The sequence below is a fragment of the Sinocyclocheilus grahami genome, unplaced genomic scaffold (assembly GCF_001515645.1).
Source record: "Sinocyclocheilus grahami isolate Dianchi unplaced genomic scaffold, SAMN03320097.WGS_v1.1 scaffold456.1, whole genome shotgun sequence".
Lineage (NCBI taxonomy): Eukaryota > Metazoa > Chordata > Actinopteri > Cypriniformes > Cyprinidae > Sinocyclocheilus > Sinocyclocheilus grahami.
In genome coordinates, this window is record NW_015505635.1 from 446657 (window position 1) to 469476 (window position 22820).

Sequence of the window (22820 nt, forward strand, 5' to 3'; positions counted from 1 at the left end):
CTCCTGTAGTTTGTCTCATCTCTGTTGCTAATGAGACCCACTACAGTCGTGTCATCCGCAAACTTGATAAGGAGGTTGGAGTTGTGTGACGGGGTGCAGTCGTGGGTCAGCAGAGTGAAGAGGAGGGGGCTCAGCACACATCCTTGGGGGGCCCCAGTGTTCAGTGTGATGGTGCTGGATGTGTTGCTGCCGACCCGTACTGCCTGAGGTCTTCCAGTCAGGAAGTCCAACAGCCAGTTGCACAGCGAAGTGTTGAGCCCCAGCTGGACCAGTTTGTGAATGAGCTGTTGAGGGATGATTGTGTTGAATGCTGAACTGAAGTCTATGAACAGCATTCTGACGTACGAACAGCATTCTGACGTAATATATTAATAGCATAGACAGCAGTATAGGTACTGTATATTATGCTGCTGTCACTTAATACACAGATCTAATATAGACATTCGATTTCTTTCCCAGATGTTTAACGTCACAAACCTAACCGACTGTGTTTTTGTAACTTATGCGTGTTTTTAACACAAACTCCTGTGTGAAAGAGAACATGCGTGTAACAGCCGCTCTCTGTTCGCATGCTTAGGATGTTTGCGCTCAGAAAACCGTCTATCAGAAGTTTGAACTAATGTGGCTTTAAAACGCGTGATTTCAGCGCGATATACAGTACATGATAATCAAAACCCAACAGATGTTTTTTGGCAGAGATCTGAGATACGAGCTAAAATTGCACAGCTCTATTCTGAAAAAGGGGGCGGGGAGCAGCAGCTCATTTGCATTTAAAGAGACATGCACGAAAACAGCGTGTTTCTGCTTCCACTCAAAATAGACATTTTCAAAATGATATAATAAATGATCTGTGGGGTATTTTGAGCTGAAACTTCAGACACATTCTGGGGACACCTGAGATTTATAATACATCTTGTAAAAAGGGGCATAATAGGTGCCCTTTAATATACTGTATTTGTAAAAAAATATTTTCAATAAAAATACTATGTATATGTGTGTGTATATATATATATATATATGAAAGTAGCATAACATTTATTTTAATTAAAAAAATTGAAAAGAAATATGAAAATATAAATAAATTACCTATATTTTAATATAAATATATAGCTTTCTACTCAATATAAAAATTATATTACATTTATTTAAGCAATTGTAAATATGTTAAACATATTTTTACATTTAAATATAATTTACAATAAAATCTAAATAAAGTTTAATAGATAAATAATAAAAGATATATTTTAAATTAAAAGTAAAATACATTTACAACCTATAAAAATACCTTTATAAAACTATATTATAAATTTAATTAAAATAATTGTACTTCCAGTAAATGTTGTGAGTGGACTGAAGAGGAATGTTTAAGTTCAGAATATGTTAACTTTCTTTAATGTTGATATTTCGTGATGTGATTACTAAGATTTGCGTTCTCAGTGCTGCTGAACATGACTTTTGTAATGTATTATTGTGTGTTTTTGTGTGCTAGCTGTATGGAGACGGTCCTCACTACCCTGAACACGACGGCATGTACAACTTAGAGATTGACGGTGAGTTAACGCACAGCTTGGAGTTCAGAACATTTCACATCAGTTTTGATACTAGCTTCTTTAATTTAGGCTATTAGGAGGTGGGTTTTTATAATCATAGATCATGTTTTCATAGATGAGGTGTGGCTTCTTTGTCGTTGTTTGTTAGTGATGCACTACATTTCCGCTGCAGATCATCAGCGTCTGAAGTTTAGTCACACATGAGCACACAAACCCGTGCATTGCCTGCTGTCCTGAGCAGGTTTAGGTCACGCTGGGATTTGGAGGGGGGTTAATCCACGCGCATAACCGGCCCGCTCTGGGCTTTACAGCCGGGTGGGGGTTGCTTTTGAACTAATTACCACTTAGGCATTTATAATGGGGTGATTTGTTGTTTGTGCCCAGTCTTAAAGCCATAAATGCTGCACCTCAGGCAGTCGAGGTCACACGCAGACAGATGGAGTCCAGCAACCCTCGGCCCAACATTATCAGTCAATGAATAAATCACAAACCACACCCCCCTCCAACCCAACACGCCCAACAACCCAACATTCATATTTAATGCAGTGTTAGTTTACTAGTACCTCAGTTATACTGCTATATAAGTATGTGACCCTGGAGCACAAAAGCAGTGTTAAGTCGCTGGGGGATATTTGTAGCAATAGCCAACAATACATTGTATGGGTCACAATTATACATTTCTCTTTTATGCCAAAAATCATCAGGATATTAAGTAAAGATCATGTTCCATGAAAATATTTAGTAAATATCCTACCGTAAATATATGAAAACTTCATTTTTGATTAGTAATATGCATTGCTAAGATCTTCATTTGAACAACTTTAAAGATGATTTTCTCAATATTTAGATTTTTTTGCACCCTCAGATTCCAGATTTTCAAATAGTTGTATCTCGGCCAAATATTGTCCTCCTAACAAACCATACATCAATGGAAAGCTTATTTATTCAGCTTTCAGGTGATGTATAAAGCTCAATTTTGAAAAATTGACCCTTATGACTGGTTTTGTGCTCCAGGGTCACATATATTAAAACAAAATATTAACAAAAATTCTAAAAAATGAAATGCGTTAAATGAATATAAATAAAATTGTGTGTGTGTAGATATATATTATTTTAGTATCATTGAAATAATAATATAGTTTTATTAATATTTAATTTATTTTATTAATATTTTTCATTTTAGGTGAAGTTTTGGCACTTTTTTGTGTGTTGTCTTTTTTTATTTATTTATATTTGTTACACATGTCTATATAGTTTTTATTTTTATCAGTTATCATTTGTATGTAATTTTGGTTTTAATTATTTTAGTACTTCAGGTTAAACTAAACGAAATATGAGAATGATGCATTAGCACCTAATTCTTTTGTATTTTTTCATGTATTTTTTAAAATGGTTTTAATTTTATTTAATTGTAATAACCCTGATGTGTGTTATTTATTAATTCATTTATGTATATTAGTGTGTATATATATACAAATTTAATTGCATTAAAATAATAAATTAATTCCAGTAAATCCTGTGGCTGGACTGGAGAAATTTTAATGCATTAATTTGTTGTGATGTTACTTTAGATTTATAGCTCTGTTACTGTATTTAAAGGCAAACTAGACTAACTTTATTCAATCATTTGCAGATGTATAAAATCTATTCCTATCTATTCTCATCAAAACAAATCATGTTTTGCTCAGATTTTGAGCCACATTACGGAAGTTTAATGGGTTGCAAATGCAAAAGTTGACATGTTCTGTGCATTTCCAGATTTCTCAGCAGCACAAAAATGTAAACAACAACTGAAATTCAGATTCTCTGTAAGCCTGGCCATTGGTAATGCAAGTGTAATACTTGAACTGTTTGGCTCAATGTAAGAGTTTCTGGTGTCTTTTGCAGGGAAATCTGAAAGAGGATACCCCGTTACTCAGGTAATGAACTGTTTTTAAGTAGTTGAGCAGTTTTGGGTTTCAGTCTGTCTTCACTGAACTCTGTTATTTGTGTTTAGCCGCAGCTCTTGCCCGCTGATATTAGCGATGGCCTTTCTCCTCCGGGAATGAAAGTCTCTTCTCAGTTCTACAGTCTTCACCGCCGGAGGCTCGCCGACTCCAGCATAGGTGAGAGGAGCTCGTCAACCTCAGGGCTTTGGGCTTGACTTATACCTGCTTTTGATTTGTCAGTTGCTAGCAATATTTATATAATGACCACTAAATTGTATAATTGTATTAAACAGATTTCATTGCATTGATGTGCAATGATGTACAGGCTTCTGCAAAATAAACCCTTGTTTTTCGTATATTGACATAAAAAAATACAGGATTTTATTCACCTGATGACTTGAATAGCTATTTCTGTAATGAATAAATCATTCCGGAGAGAGTGAAATAATTGTTGTTAAATGCATCTGCATATGAATGAAAAATAATTTAAAAATAAAAAGAAAGAAATAAATACTTTTTTGATTGTGAAGTAATTTTAGGACTGATCGACTTAAGGATTTTTTTTATTTTTTTTTTTACCAATTCAGTATAACTTTTTTTTTAAGAATAATTTCTGTTTTCCATTTAATTAATTTTTTTGTCTTTTTTAGTAATTCTGTTGTGTTTGTCATTTTTGTTCGTTTTTGTGTTTTTAGTTTAGTTTTATTTATTAGTTTGTTTAATTTTAGTTTTTTTTTGTACTTTAAATGAAAAATATATCTAAAATAAAGCAGACTTGACTTGACTAAAATGAGTTTAAGTATATAAGTACATTTAAATAAAATTATTTTAATAATTATTGTCTGTTTTCACTTTAATTTGGAAGTTTTTGTAGTTGTGCATTTAATACTTAAACTAAATTAAAATGAAAAATGTTGCTGAAGTAAAATACGTTTATAATATCTTAAATTATATTTTTAACATCATTATATTTTTAATTACCATTTTATTTTAATTGCTAATTAGTATGCGTTTTAAATAAAATGGGAAATGTTAAAATTTGTACTGTAAAATAGAAAAATTCTAAATCAAAATTACAATACTAATATTTTCAAATGGTATACCATTGAGCTTTTATTTCGATGGTTTATTAAATTATGTTTGTTTTTAGAGTGAAACTCGGAGCTCTTTCACCATTTCGAATTATTTGATTCAGGGAAAATGTGTGTATCATGAGCTAAAGCGTGTAACGTTTCTCTCTAGAACATATATTTAATTATTAAATGGCAGGCTGTGCACTAAGCCTTATCGCGATATATGATTATTTCTCAATGCAACGTGCAGCTCTAGTGATCTGCATTGTGTGTTGTATCGTTTCAAGGGTTTATTTTGTGCTATTTCCCCTCATGCATGATGGTTTTGTGGGCTCATGCAGTGATGACAGAGTGTGGTTTTTGAAAAGCATGAGGTGTCTTCGTTTGCATCACGTTGACGATCACCTTAAGTGTAAATCAGCTTTGTGGTCTGGATGGCTTGCTAATAATGCTTTCGTTTCAGATCCACTGCCCAAGAAGATCCGGAAGGTTCCTTCTGGCCTGCCGTCATCTGTGTCTTCGGTGAGTGTTGATTTGCCCTCATTAGTGTCTGAGTCCAGATTATCATGCCACGTGCCGTCAGTCTGACCCAAAACACACACACACACACACGCTTCCTGTAGGGCTTGTGTCACATACTACATGCATACTGTGAACTACCTGTAGCGTGCATATATTCTCTTTGCATTTTATGGGATCGTTTGCTGTGTTTGCAACCGTGCATTCATGCTCACATGCGCATGCAGTCAAAACACCCTCCCTTGCAAATCGCTGCATGGACAAAGCGCTCCTCTGCTAATACCCACGAGGCCTTGGAGGGCTGTCGTGGGCAATGGTGCATGTTCTACTTCCTGTGTCTTTTCCTGTTTGAAGCAGGGCTGCTGAAATCGAACCCATTCATTCCTCCTCATTTCAATGCAGAGCAAAATGTAAGACGATAAATACGATTTACTGCATTACTCTTAATGAGAACCAACTTAAACCACTTCCAGTAACCATAAAGTGAGTTTTTATTACTTGAGTCTTCATAGGCCACATTCCCACTGTTTTTGATCAATGCAATATGATTTAAAAGCAATAATTATTAAATATAATATAATTATACAGAGAAAGAAAACCATACAGTGTGAGGGTGAGTGCATGGCGATTTAGCTTTAAATGTCTAAATTTCGAGTTTTCTAATAATCTGTGAGTGAGTTCAGTGAATATTGTCAAAATATGTGTTACTGAAAATAAGTCGTGGTGGGTCAAAACTGCATTGTTGAGGAAAAAGCATATGTCACATTTTATCATTACAATGTCACACTTATCTTAAACATGCTGCGACTTTTATTTCAGAAGTTAATTCTATAATGCATTTAATATCAAGTACGTAAAACGTGCAAAATGCACATGTTTTGATTTGATCCACACACTTGGAGTTTTAGTTTCGCTTTAAATAAAGTTGTTACTGCTTGGCGATTTAATTTTTTTTATAATAAATACCACCGTAATTAGTTTTTCTATATTTATGTTTTTCATCCTGTTCTGAATAATGTTTAATTTAAAGTATTCGTTCTGGAGCGAGAGAAACTAAAATACATGTTTATAGTGTTTATAATAACATTTAATTTGCTGATATTTTACATTTTTGTTATGATAAAATGTGACTGTTTTGTTTAGTTTTTACCCGGTTTACAGTTATTTTCTGTAAAATACAGTAATTATATGAGATGTGCACGCAATAGATATTATATGAATGTTTGACACAATATTTAATTTATTCCTGAAATATTTGAAAACAGTAAATGTACACTGAAATGTAGACATTTTAAAGCAAAATTGTCATGTACATATTTTAATATCACTGAGATATTATAGTTATTTCATATTGTTTTCATTTTAATTTTAGTTACATATTTTGTCATTTTGTTTGTTTTTAGTAGTTTATGTGGTAGTATATATATTATTTATTTATTTATAGTTTTGGGTATTTTAGTGCATCAAGCTAATGTATTTTGTTTTATATTTTTTAATATTTAATAAAATCATCCCGGTGAGCAGAAGCTGTCAAGACGTTTATGTTTTCACAGACTAATATTTTGGGTGTGTTAAGCCAAGAGTAACTTGGAAATTATGCAGAATATCTTCGTTTATGTTCCGTGGAAGAAAGAAAGTCGTTTGGGTTTGGAACGACATGATGGTGAATAAATGATGAGAGAATTTTCTTTTTGAGTGAACTATCGCTTTAATCTGTCCGATCATCTCAAATACCCAAATTATGCTTATATAATATATACACACACGCACACAAAGAAGAAAAGGGGGGTTCAAGCATCAAACAATAAAAGTTTAATACAGCTTTAAGTTTTGTTTTCCCCCCCACACATTACAAAATCTGAGCAAAAAATAATGAGTAATTTTTACCATGAATCGCAGACGACACCCACTAAAATGTCACTCACTTTAACAATAGTTCATAATCCAAAAAAATCTATATATCAATGGACATTTTTCAAAAGGTTTCTCCTGGAATTATTTTAGTTCAAACTCATCCATGCCAAATTGTTCATTCTTGAACTAAACTCCGTTTGGTGATTAAATAAACTGTTTTAGACCGCTGCTCGAGTTGAACGCGACGCGTCCGGAGTGTGTGTGATACCGGCGAGTTCTAGACTCAGCGCTGCGCTTTTATTTTGATTAGATAATCATCAAGTGTTCAAGAATAGAAGCAGTTAAAGTGTGAGAGTATACATACAATATCCATATGTATAGCTTTAAATGCTATAGCCTTTGTGTATATATTTAAAGATGTGCATCTTTAAGCATGACAGTTTAAATGAAATGGTAACACTTTAAAATAAGAGTCCATTTGTAGCATTAAGATGAATGAAAGCTGTGCAAGTATTGTTCCTTGTTAGAGTGTTAATTTCAACATTTACTATTATTATGATTTTTTTACTACTACTAGTAGTAGTATGGTTCAGTACTGTTTTTGTTAATAAAGCACTATTTTAGTTTTTGTTCAGTATCAATTTTAAAACGTATCGGTTAATTAATCGGTTTCGACCAGTGTGGTCCAACCTAGCTATTGGTATCGGCAAAATCCACTATCGGTCGACCTCTACTTAAGACATTATTAAGGTTTTGTGTTCCAGGGTCACGTATATGTTACGCTGAATGACCATGGAACATTATTTCACCCATATTTTACATTTTTTCACAAAAGTTATTTGAAACATTGACGTAGACGCTTGCATTTAATATGCATCCTATGTATATAAAATCGCTTTTGTGAATTGAGTCTTTGACCCATCTCATATAACCTCAGTGTTTACCTGTTTAAACTGTTCATGCAGTTCTCTCTTCTTAACATTGGTCTTATTGTCTCTATGGCTCTCTAATAGTGCCTCTATTTTTACTCTCCCTGCCCTCATCTATTTCTCTTTGCTTTCATTTTTCCTGCTCGTTCTCTCCAGCTGTCTGTGGTGTTGGCTGCTCTCCAGGAACTGCCAGATGGCTCTGTAATTGGGAATGCATCTCTCTCTCTCTCTCTCTCTCTCCGTTCTCTCTTTATTTCTTTCTTGTGTTCATGCATCTCCTTCGTTCTCTCGTCTTCTATTTACGCACATTTCTCATGGTTCTTTTCTGTGGATTTCTCCATCATTGACATCAGATCGCTGGAGCGTCGCTTGTTTTTTGACCCCTTCGTTGTGTTTAATTGGCTTGTAATTTGGTCGCATGTTCATTATATTAACACCCTTTCATGGCTAGACAGGCGTGCATTGTTGTTTCTTTTGTTTTAGCGAATAAAGTATACAGTGTTTTCACGTCATGCCTTTGTGTGTGAAAACTAAAAATGTTCAGAAAAAATCTCAATGGTGGATCACCTGAACAACTAGTCGTATTAAGGAAACCCCGTTTAATCAAATGTGCTTCACATCAAACACATTATTAAAAAGGTTGATAGAGAATGCAACAAAATGCATTCACATATGCATTATGCACATATATGTGTGTGTGTGTGTGTATATGTGTGTGTTTATATATATATATATATATATATATATATATATATATATATATATATATATAATTGTAAATTAAGTTGCTGTTTTATTAAAATATATATTAAATAAATAAAATAAAAGTGATAACTATTTATTTATATATATGTATATGTCTATAAATATATAGCTATAATATAATAACTATAAATATCATACAGACAGATATTTAATAAAATTGCGAAGTACAGCTTCTTGACTGGAAAAATATTTAAATATATACATATTTATAATTAGTTTTAGTTTTTTTTAATTATATATAAAACATATATTTTTAAGTATATAGTATATATTAAAATATGTAAATGGATAAATTTGTGGTAACTCGTCATTGAAATGTGAAAGTTATTTTGGGCACTGCTCGCGGTTCCTCCTGTCTGCTGTATGTTGTGGTCGTCGGTGTGTTATTTTGGACTTTCCGTTGAGTCATGGTTCGTTTTCTGATGAATGTTTCCTAATTTATTGCACATGCACACATACTGCGGCTAAAGCAGAACCGCGTCTTCTGGACGATCACATGACTTTGGTGGGCTCTGCATCACATTCCCGTGACCTGAATCCCAGCTTTGGTTTCTTCTGTCTGGCAGGTTTATCCCGGTTCCACCGGAGAGGACTATAACCCTGACGGCTCCGGATACCCCGGATCCAAAGCTGCAAACCTTTATCCAGGCTCTTTCTGGCCAGGTATGTCCACAGAAGATGGTGATGGCTGGCATCTGTCTGATTTGTTGGTGATATTAGTAATATGTGACCCTGGATCACAAAACCAGTCATAACGGTCAATTTTTAGAAATTGGGTGTTTATTAATATCTTAATATATTATTATATCTTATGTTAACCATTTGCATTATCGGGCTCTGCTCCTTCCAACTGTTTACAAGACACCTTTTTCCTGCGTTTTTCAGTCAATTTCTTATGAACAACACATTTTCGTACACGATAAAAGCTCCTTGTGGTTTCTCGGTTTGGCCGATTGGGGCATCCATAAACGACACAAAACATCATTCATGTGACATTTTGCATTTAAAAATATTTTTCTGCCTTTTTTAAACTGCATTGCAGCACATATTTTGTATAAAAAGTTCATATTTATAATCTATCCTTTGTTAATTTAATGGCATTTTTTTTAATTCATTAATTTTTCACCCTGTTTTAGAAGTAGACTTTTAAAATAGTCTTTGCAGTCATGCATATTTGGTACATATTGTGTGTTTCAATTCACGTTAGAGCAAGTGCATAAATTTTTAGGTGTATATCCAATATAAAAAAAGCTGTGACAAAACAACAGGAGCCGAGAATGCTGCACTGGTCTCTTCACGTGATCAATGGTGCTCTTTGGATATTTAGAGGTAAATATCAACCTGAGAAGATTAAATACTCCAAGGCACTCATGTAGTAAAAATAAAAATCCTTTAATTAGCTGGGCTAAATCATTAAAACAGTTAAAAGTGTAGATCTACGCGTTTCGGCTTCACAGACTTCTTCAGGATACACATCAAATGTTCAAAGAAGTGCTCTTAAACGATTAGTAAGCAATCAAAGACATCTGCTTAATCAGTGGGAGTGGCTAGAGCTTTCCTCGTTGTGCAAAACATAACGATATTCAAAAAGAGAGGAAAAAAACAAACAAACATTAATTTATTTAAAAAGCTGTAATTATAAAAAACATTCATATTGTGGTCAAATATCTGTGCATTGTGATGATATATTCATCTTTCATATTACTGTGCTCTCTCTTATCATATAAAATAGTTTAAACTCAGTATTTCATGTCTGTTTCATGATTATTTCATGATAAGCGGCCATGTAATAAGCAGAGTAATGTAACATCAGCGTCTGCTGCTTTTGCAGTAATTCTACAGTTAATCTTCCGGGTGGTTTCTTTGGATCACATGTTTTTGGTGTTGTTTTGGTTTCTCAGATGGGCTTCCGGATCATTGGGGACAGTCTGGTTATCCTCCTGTCATGAGTAACTCTCCTCACATCGCTCAGCCGGCTCCGTTCCCCTCCATAAACACACAGGTGAGCCCAGCGCTCGTCCATCTGCAGCTGAAGTGCAGAGCTGGATTTGGTTTCTCAAACGGAAAATCGATCAATAATCTTATTATGGATTAAAATGGAACCATTTCTAATATGTGATCCTGGACCACAAAACCAGTCATAAGGGTCAATTTTGAAATCTGAAAGCTGAATAAATAAGCTTTCCATTGATGTATGGTTTGTTAGGATAGGACAATATTTGGAGCTTAGTTGTGTCTGATCAGTCATGATCTCAGATTCATTTGGTTAAAAAATAGCTCCTGATGACCTCATCTAGATGTTTTTCCTTTCTGATGAGCCAGAGACCACAGAAGAAATGCATTTAATTACCGCAGACCTTCATGTGGAAAAGCCATCGAACATTCCTGATGTTGAACCTGCTCTTTCTCAGTTGCTTTTCGGCCGCACCAGAGCTGCATGATAGATACCATAGCATGTTTGCCACGTGCTCGTGAATAATTGCATGTGTGTGTGTGTGTGTGTCGCCCGCAGAAGCGGCAGCCGTTGCCCCTGTCGCCGCAGAATTACCCTCTTCACGGGAGCGAGGTCAACTTACCCACCAGCTTCCACTCGGCCTCGGCTGGATACGGCGTTCCCAACCACACGCCACCCATCAGCAGCTCCGACAGCATCATGGGTAAGACTCTCCACCCAGACGTGACCACAAACCAGAGCTTCACTGCTGCGACCTGCTCTCGTTTCAGTTCACCTGTAAACACAGCTTCATTCTCTGTTCACAGTCAGCAGAGCTGGAAACGCAGGCAGCTCCGGCGCCGAGATCGGGAAAGCGCTCGCTTCGGTGAGTCTGTCATTTACTATCTAATGTGGTGATAAACTCCTGGTAGCAATATCGTATAATATCGTACTTGGAAAGCTTATAAGGAACGTATTTGCTAAATTTGTGTAAGCAGTACACATCAAAACATGCATAATACGTACCAGATTCATCGTAATAATGAGGCACAAATGCATCCACAGCTTAATTCCAACTCCAAATGCTCAAATTGAAAATTGTTTATATATATATATATGTATATGTGTGTATATGTATGTGTATATTATTCTATGTGGTATGATGAAATGTTTATGGGAGATTCATGATGAAAAATGTTTTTAAAAAATAACATGTACTGATAATCACAACAATCACACATCTCTTAATATTGTCTCTTGTGATTTTTAGATCTATCCCTCTGACAATAACGGCAGCAGCTACTCTCCGAGTCCCTCCACTCCTGTGGGCTCTCCTTCAAACGTTGCTGGTGGGTTTCCTGAAGGTTCTTCCTTGAAGGCCATCTGCTGTGGGATTGCTCTGATGCCTCCACACACAAGGCTTTATTGACTCCTGTGTTTGTGTTTTCAGCTTCTGCATCTCAGTGGCCCAAAAGCTCCTCTCAGTCTGCGCCGTCGCCCGGTTTTGAGCCAGGATTGCAGGCGCCGGTACGTTCCTCTGCATCACCATAGAGCAGAAAAACTAGAGATTAAATAAACTTTTAAACTGGAAATTTTACTGTGAGTTGTGTTGCATATGAAATATGCATGTATTGTGTTTCTAGAAACATCAAATAATATTCATGATCAATATTTGAAGTCCACATATAGGAACTTGCGTTTAGTTTATATGCAGTATATTTGACAGAATTTAAGTTAAGATTCACTTTAAGTTTCCAGATGTAAGAACTGCTATTTTACACTTGCATAGCTCTCCAATCAAGATTGGTACGACTTATAATAAATATAATTAAGATATATTATAATAACAATAATAATTTCTTCATATAACAGATAATTTCCATAAAATTTCGCTTGATGTTTATGATCAATATCCACATAGAAACATTATAAATATAGAAGTACTTAATTTATATCTAGTGTATTCTATTATATTTAACTGTATATATTAACTTTCACTATATGGTTTCAGAATGCACCATTTTACGCAATGTTATATAAACATTACTTTCAAATTTGGTCAGTTTTTTTTTTTTATAAAGTTCAATGTGCTGAACCAGGGTATTATAGTTAAAAATAAAACCCATTATAAAAACATTTTTGTTACTTGAAATAAAATAAACGTTAACTGATATAAAACAAAATGTTAACTTTTTATTTCGGCTAGTTTCCATGGCAACATTTCTCATTTTAATTTAGTTTACCTTGATGTACAAAAATAACTAAAACTGAAATAAATTAATGAAAACTATATAGACATATGTATAAAAAAATGACTAAAAATGACAAAAACATACAAAAAGTACATTTCAAATGAAAACGGAAAATATAAAGTTAATGATACTATCTCAATGATATTAAAATAACACTCCCGAACAGCAAAATGTAAATGTTTTGATGGGTATTAATGATTGAACTACATTTATTGAAATATGTCTAATCAGTTGATAAAAGTGTGTTCTACATTTAAGCGAACAAATAGTAATTAACTTTTTGTCCCCTCTTTCGTCTTTAACGCTCACAGAAATAACGTTCATTGCCAAAGCTCTGTTGCGAACAGTGTTGGGCTAGTTACTCAAAGAATGTAATATGTTACTCATTACTAGTTACTCCTTTCAAAAGTAATATTGTTACTTGTTACTTTCTGGCAACAGTAGTTAATTACACTACTAGTTACATTACTTTTTCTTCACGCCGCACAGAAGTTGTAACTGTGTATCTTCCACATAAAATTCTTCTAGAATGTTACCAACAACATATTTCTGCCTCATCATTTGACCAAAATCCACACTGGATCGCAGTCAGAAGTTATTACAAACACTCAATAGCGATTGATAGTGACACTCAAGTAGAAGTGTTGTATTAATCTCATTCATTGTCATGTGTAGCTTGAAGCTAATTGTAATTTCTCTGTTACCCATATACGATTATATTTCATTGTGTTTTATCAAATCGCATAAGTTTGTAAGAAACTTTAATTTTCCAAAAATATTTTTAATTATAGTAATATAATGTACCACATGCTGATCAGAGGGGTGTGGGTGGGATGTAATATCGAGTAAAGTAAAGCCACGACTTACTCAGCAGTGTTCAGATCATCTTTTTTCCTGACAAAATCAATATAATGCAATATTTCTGTCTGCTGAATGCAAGCTTTTCCATATTCCAAGCTTGCCTGCTGCGCTGAGGACATCACATGCATGTGCAAGTCGTGAAAATTATGAAAATAAATCTAGGAGTTATTTGATTGTTGGATTTGAAATAGTGGTCGACCGATATTTTTTGACAGCCGATGCCGATATCTTGGAAAGCAGGGTGGCCGATATAAAGCCGATATATTTTTATTTATTTTTAATATTTAAGAAATTTTAAATCATTTGAAAATGGATTTAAAAATAAATGTGTAAAATAAACATATTTATTCTTTAAATGGCAAAGTATTTTTCACAAAAAAATAAATATTTAATAAAAATATAATTAAAAAAGGAAGTAAACACTGTAACCAACATGGCACTCAGTAATCTGGGAAGTCTATGTGCATTGGGATTTTGGAATCATATTTTTTCATATAAAGCCACGGTAACACTCATTTTACATGCAGCACACAGTGAAAATGACATGAATATGACAGTGGGCAAAAGCATGAAGCGCAGCATAATTTGAAATCACGAGTTTAAAGTTAGTCGATCGTGTGTCTCAATGAAGCTGAACTCTCCACCTGTCCGTATTCAACTCACACGGATCGACCGTCACGCCGAGAACACGCGATCATGCAGGATACAAATGCACACTTCACAAGATCTCACAGCTGGATTCGACTTAAGTTTGCAAGATTTTTTAAATTAAATGTTTATTAGTCATTCAAAGATTTGTTTAAATGATATAAATGCGTATTTGCTGAATGCTGACGGAAAACGAGAAAGTATTATAATGTTTGCCTTTCTATAATAATATAAAAGCAATCGTTATAATACTTTCTTGTATACATTTTAATTCCTTTGTTTAACAGTTCTTTCTGATTATTAGGCAGACTTCTATCCGTATTAGACAGAACTGTTAACGACGACAGCGAACAAGGAGAATGTGAACACTGTGCGCAGGCGCTGCCACTCTCAACGCCGTCAAAATAAAAGTCTGGCGCGCCGTCAAAATAAAAGTGCCTCGAACACATCGGCCATGTGGACAGAAAAACTTATCAGCCGATGCCGATATTTGAAAAATGCCAAATATCGGCCTTGGCGATATATCGGTCGACCACTAATTTGAAATCAGCGGGGTCGAGGCATCTAAAGTAACTAAGTAACTAAGCTGTTTTATGGATGGTAACTGTAATATTATTACTGAAATCTTATTAGTAATTAGTTACACTACTAGTTAATGCAAAAAGTAATATTATTACAGTAACTAAGTTACTAGTAACTAGTTACTGCCCAGTACTGGTTGCAAACTGTCTCGTTGTGCATTTGATGAACTTTGAGTGATGTGTGGTTTTTTGCAGAGTAAGATGGATGACCGTCTGGGTGAAGCGCTGCAAGTGTTGAGTCATTATGCGGTGGGTGCAGACATGCACAGTTTACTGAGCGCAGCCGTCTCTGGACATCCGGCTGGTGCAGCGGCCCTGGGCTCCATCAGTCAGGCCTTCGGGCTCGCCAGCCGTCTGCCAGGCCTGGTGAGTGCTTCTAACCCCAGTGAGCTGCCTGCTTAGGGCCCTGTGAAATCTGCTTTATTTTTTCCTGAATTTTGTTTTAAAAGGGTCATGACATGGATTGTTTTATTATTTTAATATGTTCCTTGAGGTTTACGTATAATGTTAATAAAGTATTTTGCACAAAAAATTAAATAAGTATGTGGAAAAGCGATAATTTTCAAACCTCATTCTGACCCTCTGTGTAAAATTACCTGTTTTTATTGGGCGGGTCCTTTAAAGGGGTCACCGGATGCTACATGCACTTTTACAAGTTGTTTGAACTGAAATGTGTGTTGGCAGTGTGTGTAAACAACCACCCTATAATGATACAAATCCACCCGGTGTTTTTTTAATCTACTAAAATAATTTCCCCTTTCTCAAATCGAGCCGATCTCAGATGCCTGTCTGTGTGACGTCACACAGACAGGCCCCTCCCACGATAGTTTGATTGACAGTAGCGTTTCAGCACTGCACTCACCGCCGGAGCAGATGTAGACAAGAATGACTCGTGAGCGATCAAGGTGTTCTGTTGTTGTTATTTGGTTTCTCGTGTCATGACCCCTTTAATGGCTAAATTAAATTTTAGTAATCAAGCATGTTTTAACAGTGAATTCATGAATTTGTGTCAATCAAATGAAACGTGTACAATTTAACAACAATTTGTTAAGAGTTTTACAAAAATTTAATTTTCAGGGCCCTATAAAAAAAGCTGTATTTTTTACATTTTTTATATATATATAATTTTTTGCCCCCAAATTAAGTTTTTTTAAATTTATTTATTTATTTATTTTTTACAAATTCTTTATTAATTTTTTAATGGTTTAAATGTTTTGTAAATTAAATTGTTAAAGTGATATGAATTCAGATTATTAGACATCCTTACTGATTATTAAAAAATAGTGCCCTAATAATTTGTGCATTATTTTTTTCAGTGTTGTCAGTTTTAATTTTTCTGGATTGTGTTTTATGATTTAATACAAATGTATTATCAAAAACGGTGGTAATCAAATGAGTTTAATAATTTGTTACATTTGTAATAATAAAAAGTTACAAATGATATAGACAAATGCCCTATGAAATAGACATTTCACTAAATTTAGTTCAGAACTGTCAAAACAATTAACTGCCATCAAAACTAAATTTAATTTTGCCAATCAATAAAATTTTTATAATCAAAAAGGGTTTAAGAAATGTAAATCCCCTCCCCCCATACATTTACTGTATTGTGTTTTTATGATTTAATACAATTTTATTATCAAAAATATTAGTAAACAAATGAATGCATAAAACCTCAACAGTCTTTAAAAATGTAATCAAATTAAATTTGAATAATTTTTTCTTTTCTTGGGCAAACAACATACATTTACTGTTTAAATCAAAATATGGTCAAACAAACTGTGTGATATCTCTTAAAAATATTTACATAAATGGTATTATTATTTTTTTATTACGTTGAGAAGTACATTCCACTGTACAATAGTAATTAAACTACTTTTAATTTGGCGGTTTGTAGTAAAGGCCTTTTGAGTTTCTGTGTGTATCTGATGATCGTTTTCTTAAATGAAATGGTGAAATGCTGGTAAAGTGACTCTCCGGGCAGCTCATGTGGAGTGAGAAGGCAGATGAGTGTACACTATCAGTGTATATTAACTGTCTCCTGCTCTTTCCTCTAGATGTCAAATCACAGTGATGATGCTGCAGGTTTACCACAGTCCAGTGCTCTGCTGCAGGGACACCACGCCCCCCATCAGGCCCCGCCCACTTCCCAGTCCGACACCTTTACCAGTCAGTGCTGCTTTTTGAATTATATTTTATAAAAATTATATTTGATTGATTGAGATTCATAAATGATGTGCTTTGTGCAAGTATTTTAGCAGACAAGCATGCAAAATGTCTTTGTATCATGCATTCTTTTCAGACTTGAGTATTTCTGTAGCTTAAACATGGTGCTAGAAACACTAAGTTCATAGGGTCGGTTCTCAGGGAATGCATGAACCGATAACGTGCATACCTTGAATGCAATGCAAGTCGGTTTGGATGAAAGAATCTGCCAAATGCATAAATGTTCAACATTTATGAGTCTAATTTTAACATCCAGAAATCAAACACATCACTTTTAAAGAATTACAGGATGATTTCACAGTGCTGTTGTTGCACAGTGTGATCAGCGTTTTCTGTTGCTAATCTCATCTTGTTTTTGTCTGTCAGGTCTTTCTCTGCCTCACTCCTCTCACTCATCCAGCTCGGATATAAAGCGGGAAGATAAGGAAGATGATGAGAACCTGTCTATTGCAGATAAATCAGAGGATGAGAAGAAAGACGGGAAAAGCCACACGCGATCGAGGTACTTGCCGCCCTGCAAACCTTAATTTAATCCCAGGAGAACTACATATACAGTACTGATCAAAAGTGTGGAATAATTAAGATTTTTAAATGTTTTTTAAGAAGTCTCTTATACTCACCAAGGCCGCATTTATTTGACCAAAAAACAATAATATTGTGGAATATTATTGCAATTTAAAATAACTTTTCAATGTGTATGTTAAACTGTAATTTATTCCTGTGATGCGCAGCTGTATTTTCTGCATCATTACTCCAGTCTTCAGTGTCACATGATCCTTCAGAAATAATTCTAATATGCTGATTTGCTGCTCAAGAAACATTTCTGATTATTATCAATGTTGAAAACAGTTGTGCTGCACAATATTTCTGTGGAACCCGTGATGCATTTTATTTTTCAGGATTCACAGATGAATAGAAAGTTCAAAAGAACAGTATTTATTTGAAATGGAAATCTTTTGTAACATTGTAAATGTCTTGCATTTCACTTGCTCAAGTGAATAAAAGTATTAATATAATTTTCCTTAATTTCATTTACCCCAAACTATTCAATGGTAGCGTATCATGATTTCTACAAGAATAAGCAGCTTGAACTGTTTCAACATGTTTCTTGAGCAGCAAATCAGCATATTAGAATGATTTCTGAAGATCATGTGACTGAATGATGCTGAAAATTCAGCTTTGTTCACAGCAATAAATTACATTTTACAATATATTCACATAGAAAACACTTATTTTAAATAGCAATAATATTTAACTTTTTTCATTTTACTGTATTTTTGGTCAAATAAATGCACCCTTGGTGAGCAGAAGAAGCTTCTTTTTTTTAAAACATTGAGAAGTCATAATTATTCCAAACTTTTGACTGCCAATTAAGTTGCATCAGTAAACACTCAATATACTCGACGTTCCCACCTCCAGCAGCTTCTGATTGGTCCATTTTAAAACCTTGACGTGAGGTTTGCATCGTTCCCTGTCAGTGTGCCCTGATTGTTTTGCCTGTAACCCCTCTCACCCCTTTGTTCCTCTGACCCATGAAGTCAAGATGATGATGAAGAAGATGATGAGGATTTGCCGATTGAGGTGAAGGCGGAGCGGGAGAAAGAGCGGCGCGTGGCCAATAACGCCCGTGAGCGTTTGCGCGTTCGCGACATCAACGAGGCCTTCAAAGAACTGGGCCGCATGTGCCAGATGCACATGAACAATGAGAAACCTCAGACCAAACTGCTCGTCCTTCACCAGGCCGTAAACGTTATTCTCAACCTGGAGCAGCAAGTGCGAGGTCAGTGTGTGTGGCTGACCTCCGATCAGTTCTCAGACACCGCAGAGATGTGTCTGTGGTTGGGACACCTGAATGGGTGCAAGGGGAGGTGGACGCATTTGTTGATTGGAGATATTAAATGCATGATGGATTAATTCAATATGCATCTAGGTTCAATACAAGTTACATTATTTTAAGGCAAGACACTACAAGCAAAAATTAACTTGTTAGTTTTGAGATTTTGGTCCATTTTCTGACTAGTGGAAGGAATTTTTAAAAGTTTTTTCTCCACTTTAGCAGCACTTACATACACCAAAACTTAGGGTTTTATTCCTATCTTTATTCTGAAGGTTTGTACTGAGGGGTTTGTCCATATATCATTCACACTGATTTATATAACAATGTATTCCTAAAAACATGGCGAAAATGATTCTTTTTAAAGGCTTTGAGGTTTTTTTCTCCACTTCAGCAACACTTACAAACACCAAAATTTACGGTTTTATTCCTCTCTATATTCTGAAGGTTTTTACTGAGGGGTTTGTTCATATATCATTCACATTGGTTTATATAACATTTTATTCTTGAAACATGGCGAAAATGCTTATCTTTAAAGGCTTTGAGGGTTTTTTCTCCACTTTAGCAGCACTTACATACACCAAAACTTAGGGTTTTATTCCTATCTATATATTATGAAGGCTTTTACTAAGGGGTTTGTCCATATATCATTCACACTGATTTATAGAACATTTTATTCCTAAAAACATGGCGAAAATGTAATTGTTTTCTGTCTGTTGACAGTATTTTCTAATTTATGGAGCGATAAAAAGAGAAATCCCAAATCCCCTCTGTATAAACCTTTAACTGTAATGTGTCGACAAAATCAAACAAGAATTTTGAACCTGGCTTTATCCGGTGTTCAGAAAAATGTATGCAAATTAGTGCATCTTTAATTAGATAATGCCTCATTTACATATTTAAACATAACTTTTCAGAAAACTTGATGTAATTAATCAACTGGGGAAGTATGGTGAAATCTATTAGTTGTTTTACGCTATTCTCATGTGGTGTCTTGCCTTAAAATAAGCCCTAGAAACAGCCTAGCAACACCCTGACAACCAGCCGAGTTGCATTAAACTCAAAAATATTTCCTTTTAATAGTATCTTAAGTTATTAAAATGTAAATATATATTATTAAAATATGTAAGGTATTAATTTATCTTTGTGATAATTCTTTTGAGATGCATTATGTAGTATGTTACGTAAGCCTCCTGCCTCCCCGTGGCCCACACAGGTGTCTGTTTAGGGTGATTGTGGGACTGTCTGCATTTTCTGTAACTGTGCATGTGTTTCTGTCTTGTCATTTCATGTTTGGCACTCGTCCTTTCCTGTTTTCTGTTCATCTCACCTGCTTGCAAGATTCATGCAACTAACAAACTCGTTTGTTAAAACTAGTTGGAATCGTTAAAGGTATAAATGTAAATGATCATTTACTAACTCTAGTTAAGTTTTGAAGGATGTTATAGTGAATGTACAATGACTGTCAACCCAAAAAAAGCATCATAAAACTATACTAACTGTCTTGTGCACCATATTCCTTCTCAAGTCTTATCTTTTATTTGGGAATTCAAACTTGAATTGAATTGAATTGTCGTCTCACGTCGACAGCGTCTGGATCAAAAAGTTGTGCTTGAACACACCGCACAAACTACTAGGGCTGTCAAAATAAAATTAGAATTTTGAATATTCATCGAATTCAAAATAAAAGTCCACATTTGAATGCAAAAACGTTGCATTCGAATTGTAGGTGTGCGTCAGGCAGCCTTATCAGTGGCACACGAGATGCGATGACGGTGTAAGTGTCATTGCATTTTAATGCTTTTTTAAGCCTATCCAGTTGAACCCACTGGATGCGGCACTGCTGCGTTGTTTATTCAAAATATTGCGGAAAAAGAGAACATCAATGCGGAGAAGATCTTGTTTACGTCAAAACTGAAACCAAGCCGTTCACACAGAACGCATATTTGTCGCATTTTCTAGAGCAGTGGTTCCCAATCCTGGTCCTGGAGAACCCCCAACACTGCACATTTTAGATGTCTCCCTATTCAAACACACCTGATTCAACTCATCAGCTCATTAGTGAAGACTCCAAGACCTCAAATGTGAGTGTCAGATAAGAGAGACACCAAAAAGGTGCAGTGTTGGGGGGTTCTCCAGGACCAGGATTGGGAACCACTGTTCTAGAGGGACATCTATCACCATTGCACTCAGGTCTCGCACAAGAGAGACACATGTTTAGAAAGCCATGTAAAATTAATGTAAGTTCAACTTTTAAAAAAACATGTCTCGAGACTTTATGGTGGTTTTTCCCCATCCTACTGCATCTCATGTTTTTAAATGAAAAAGTACTCTTTGTTATTGGTTTTCGGTCCTTTGTATTAAACTATACATACATACAGTACATGATTCTGTTTTGTTTCTAATTGTTTAAGCAACTTAATTATATATGGTTTATAAACATTATTTTAAACATTATGCACTTTTTTTCAAAGAGAGTAGTGTTATTTTATTGCATTGTAAACATGCATTAGTAATATTTTGCTCGATGCGCCCTCTTGTGGCCACAGGAGAGGAGCCAAAATCTTTTATCCCCCCCTAACTGAAATTATGCCTTTTAAATTCGAATACAATTCGAATATTGATAATATTTAAGTACGAAATTCAAATTTAGTTTTTCAGCCCTTTTGACAGCCCTACAGACTACAGCCGACTGCAAACTAACACGTGCGTTCTGCGCCTGCGTGAGCGGAATTAGCTGTCTATATCAGCAGCTGTCAATAGTATATATTCATCATTTAAAAGAAGAGACCGAAACAAGGATGTACGAGATATATGCAGATATACGAAACGTAAACAAAATATTTGCATATTGGAATGCTTGGGAAAGATCACGTAAAATTAGAACAGCCTTCTGTCTGTGCTGCCTTCATTTAATAGTTTTCATCAATTTTTACTTTAATTCTGGGGCAGTGACTCATTCGCTAAACTGAGCATCCAATCAGAGTTCTCCCTCGTACCGTCGTCCCTGATGCCAATTGTGACCCTGGAGCACAAAACCAGTCAAAAAGGGTCAATTTTCCGAAATTCAGATTTATACATCATCTGAAAGCTAAATAAATAATCATTCCATTGACGTATGATTTGTTAGGATAGGACTGATATTAATATTTGGCTGAGATACAACTATTTGAAAATCTGGAATCTGAGGGTGCAAAAAAAATCTAAATATTGAGAAAATCGCCTTTAAAGTTGTCCAAATGAAGTTCTTAGCAATGCATATTACTAATCAAAAATTAAGTTTTTATTTATTTACTGTAGGAAATGTACAATATCTTCAAGGAACATGATCTTTACTTAATATCCTAATGATTTTTGGCATAAAAGGAAAATCGATAATTTTGACCCATACGTTGGCTATTGCTACAAATATACCCTGCTACTTATGACTAAAACTATGTTTTAGTTTAGTTTCATTTTTTATTTCCAGTAGTTTTAGTAATTTTAATTTATTCAGTTGTCAAAAAAGCAACATTTCTGATTTTTTAATCTAATATTTTATTTCACGTAAACCTTTTCAACTTAATTTCAATTAAATTAATCTTAAATACAATTTCAATAATTTCAAATATGTTTTTAGTGGTTTAAATTTGTTAATAATAACCCTTGTGCAAACGCGTCTTGGCTCGACAAGTATGAATAAACACATGCACAAAAGAGATTTTCAGTGAATAAAGGGTTACATTTCAGCCGATTTCCTCGTAAAACACGTTCATTTGACTTCAGAAGACTTGAAATGTAGTGCACTAGTCGTATGGACTACTTTATGGTGCTTTTTTGTCATTTTTGCAGTTTGACAGCATCTGTTCCCTATTAATTTCCACAAAA

The 22820-nt window shown here is 34.7% G+C and overlaps 1 protein-coding gene across 3 annotated transcripts in view; it reads left to right on the forward strand.

Annotated features, from left to right (window-relative positions):
- The window catches only part of tcf3a (transcription factor 3a), a 45443-nt gene extending 24852 nt beyond the window's left edge, over window positions 1–20591 (forward strand). For 2 of the 3 annotated variants that reach the window (XM_016234640.1, XM_016234642.1), the window contains 14 exons: window positions 1490–1550; window positions 3438–3469; window positions 3547–3655; window positions 5015–5073; window positions 9185–9281; window positions 10520–10620; window positions 11131–11275; window positions 11379–11437; window positions 11822–11900; window positions 12002–12078; window positions 15089–15259; window positions 16951–17062; window positions 17486–17621; window positions 18658–19358. In XM_016234640.1, the coding sequence (XP_016090126.1) occupies window positions 1490–1550; window positions 3438–3469; window positions 3547–3655; window positions 5015–5073; window positions 9185–9281; window positions 10520–10620; window positions 11131–11275; window positions 11379–11437; window positions 11822–11900; window positions 12002–12078; window positions 15089–15259; window positions 16951–17062; window positions 17486–17621; window positions 18658–19033 (1614 nt within the window). In that variant the 3' untranslated portion in view covers window positions 19034–19358. Of the gene's footprint in view, window positions 1–1489; window positions 1551–3437; window positions 3470–3546; window positions 3656–5014; window positions 5074–9184; window positions 9282–10519; window positions 10621–11130; window positions 11276–11378; window positions 11438–11821; window positions 11901–12001; window positions 12079–15088; window positions 15260–16950; window positions 17063–17485; window positions 17622–18657; window positions 19359–20330 lie in introns of those variants that run through there. The other variant, XM_016234641.1, reaches the window with a different exon arrangement.
- Window positions 20592–22820: the final 2229 nt, after the last annotated feature.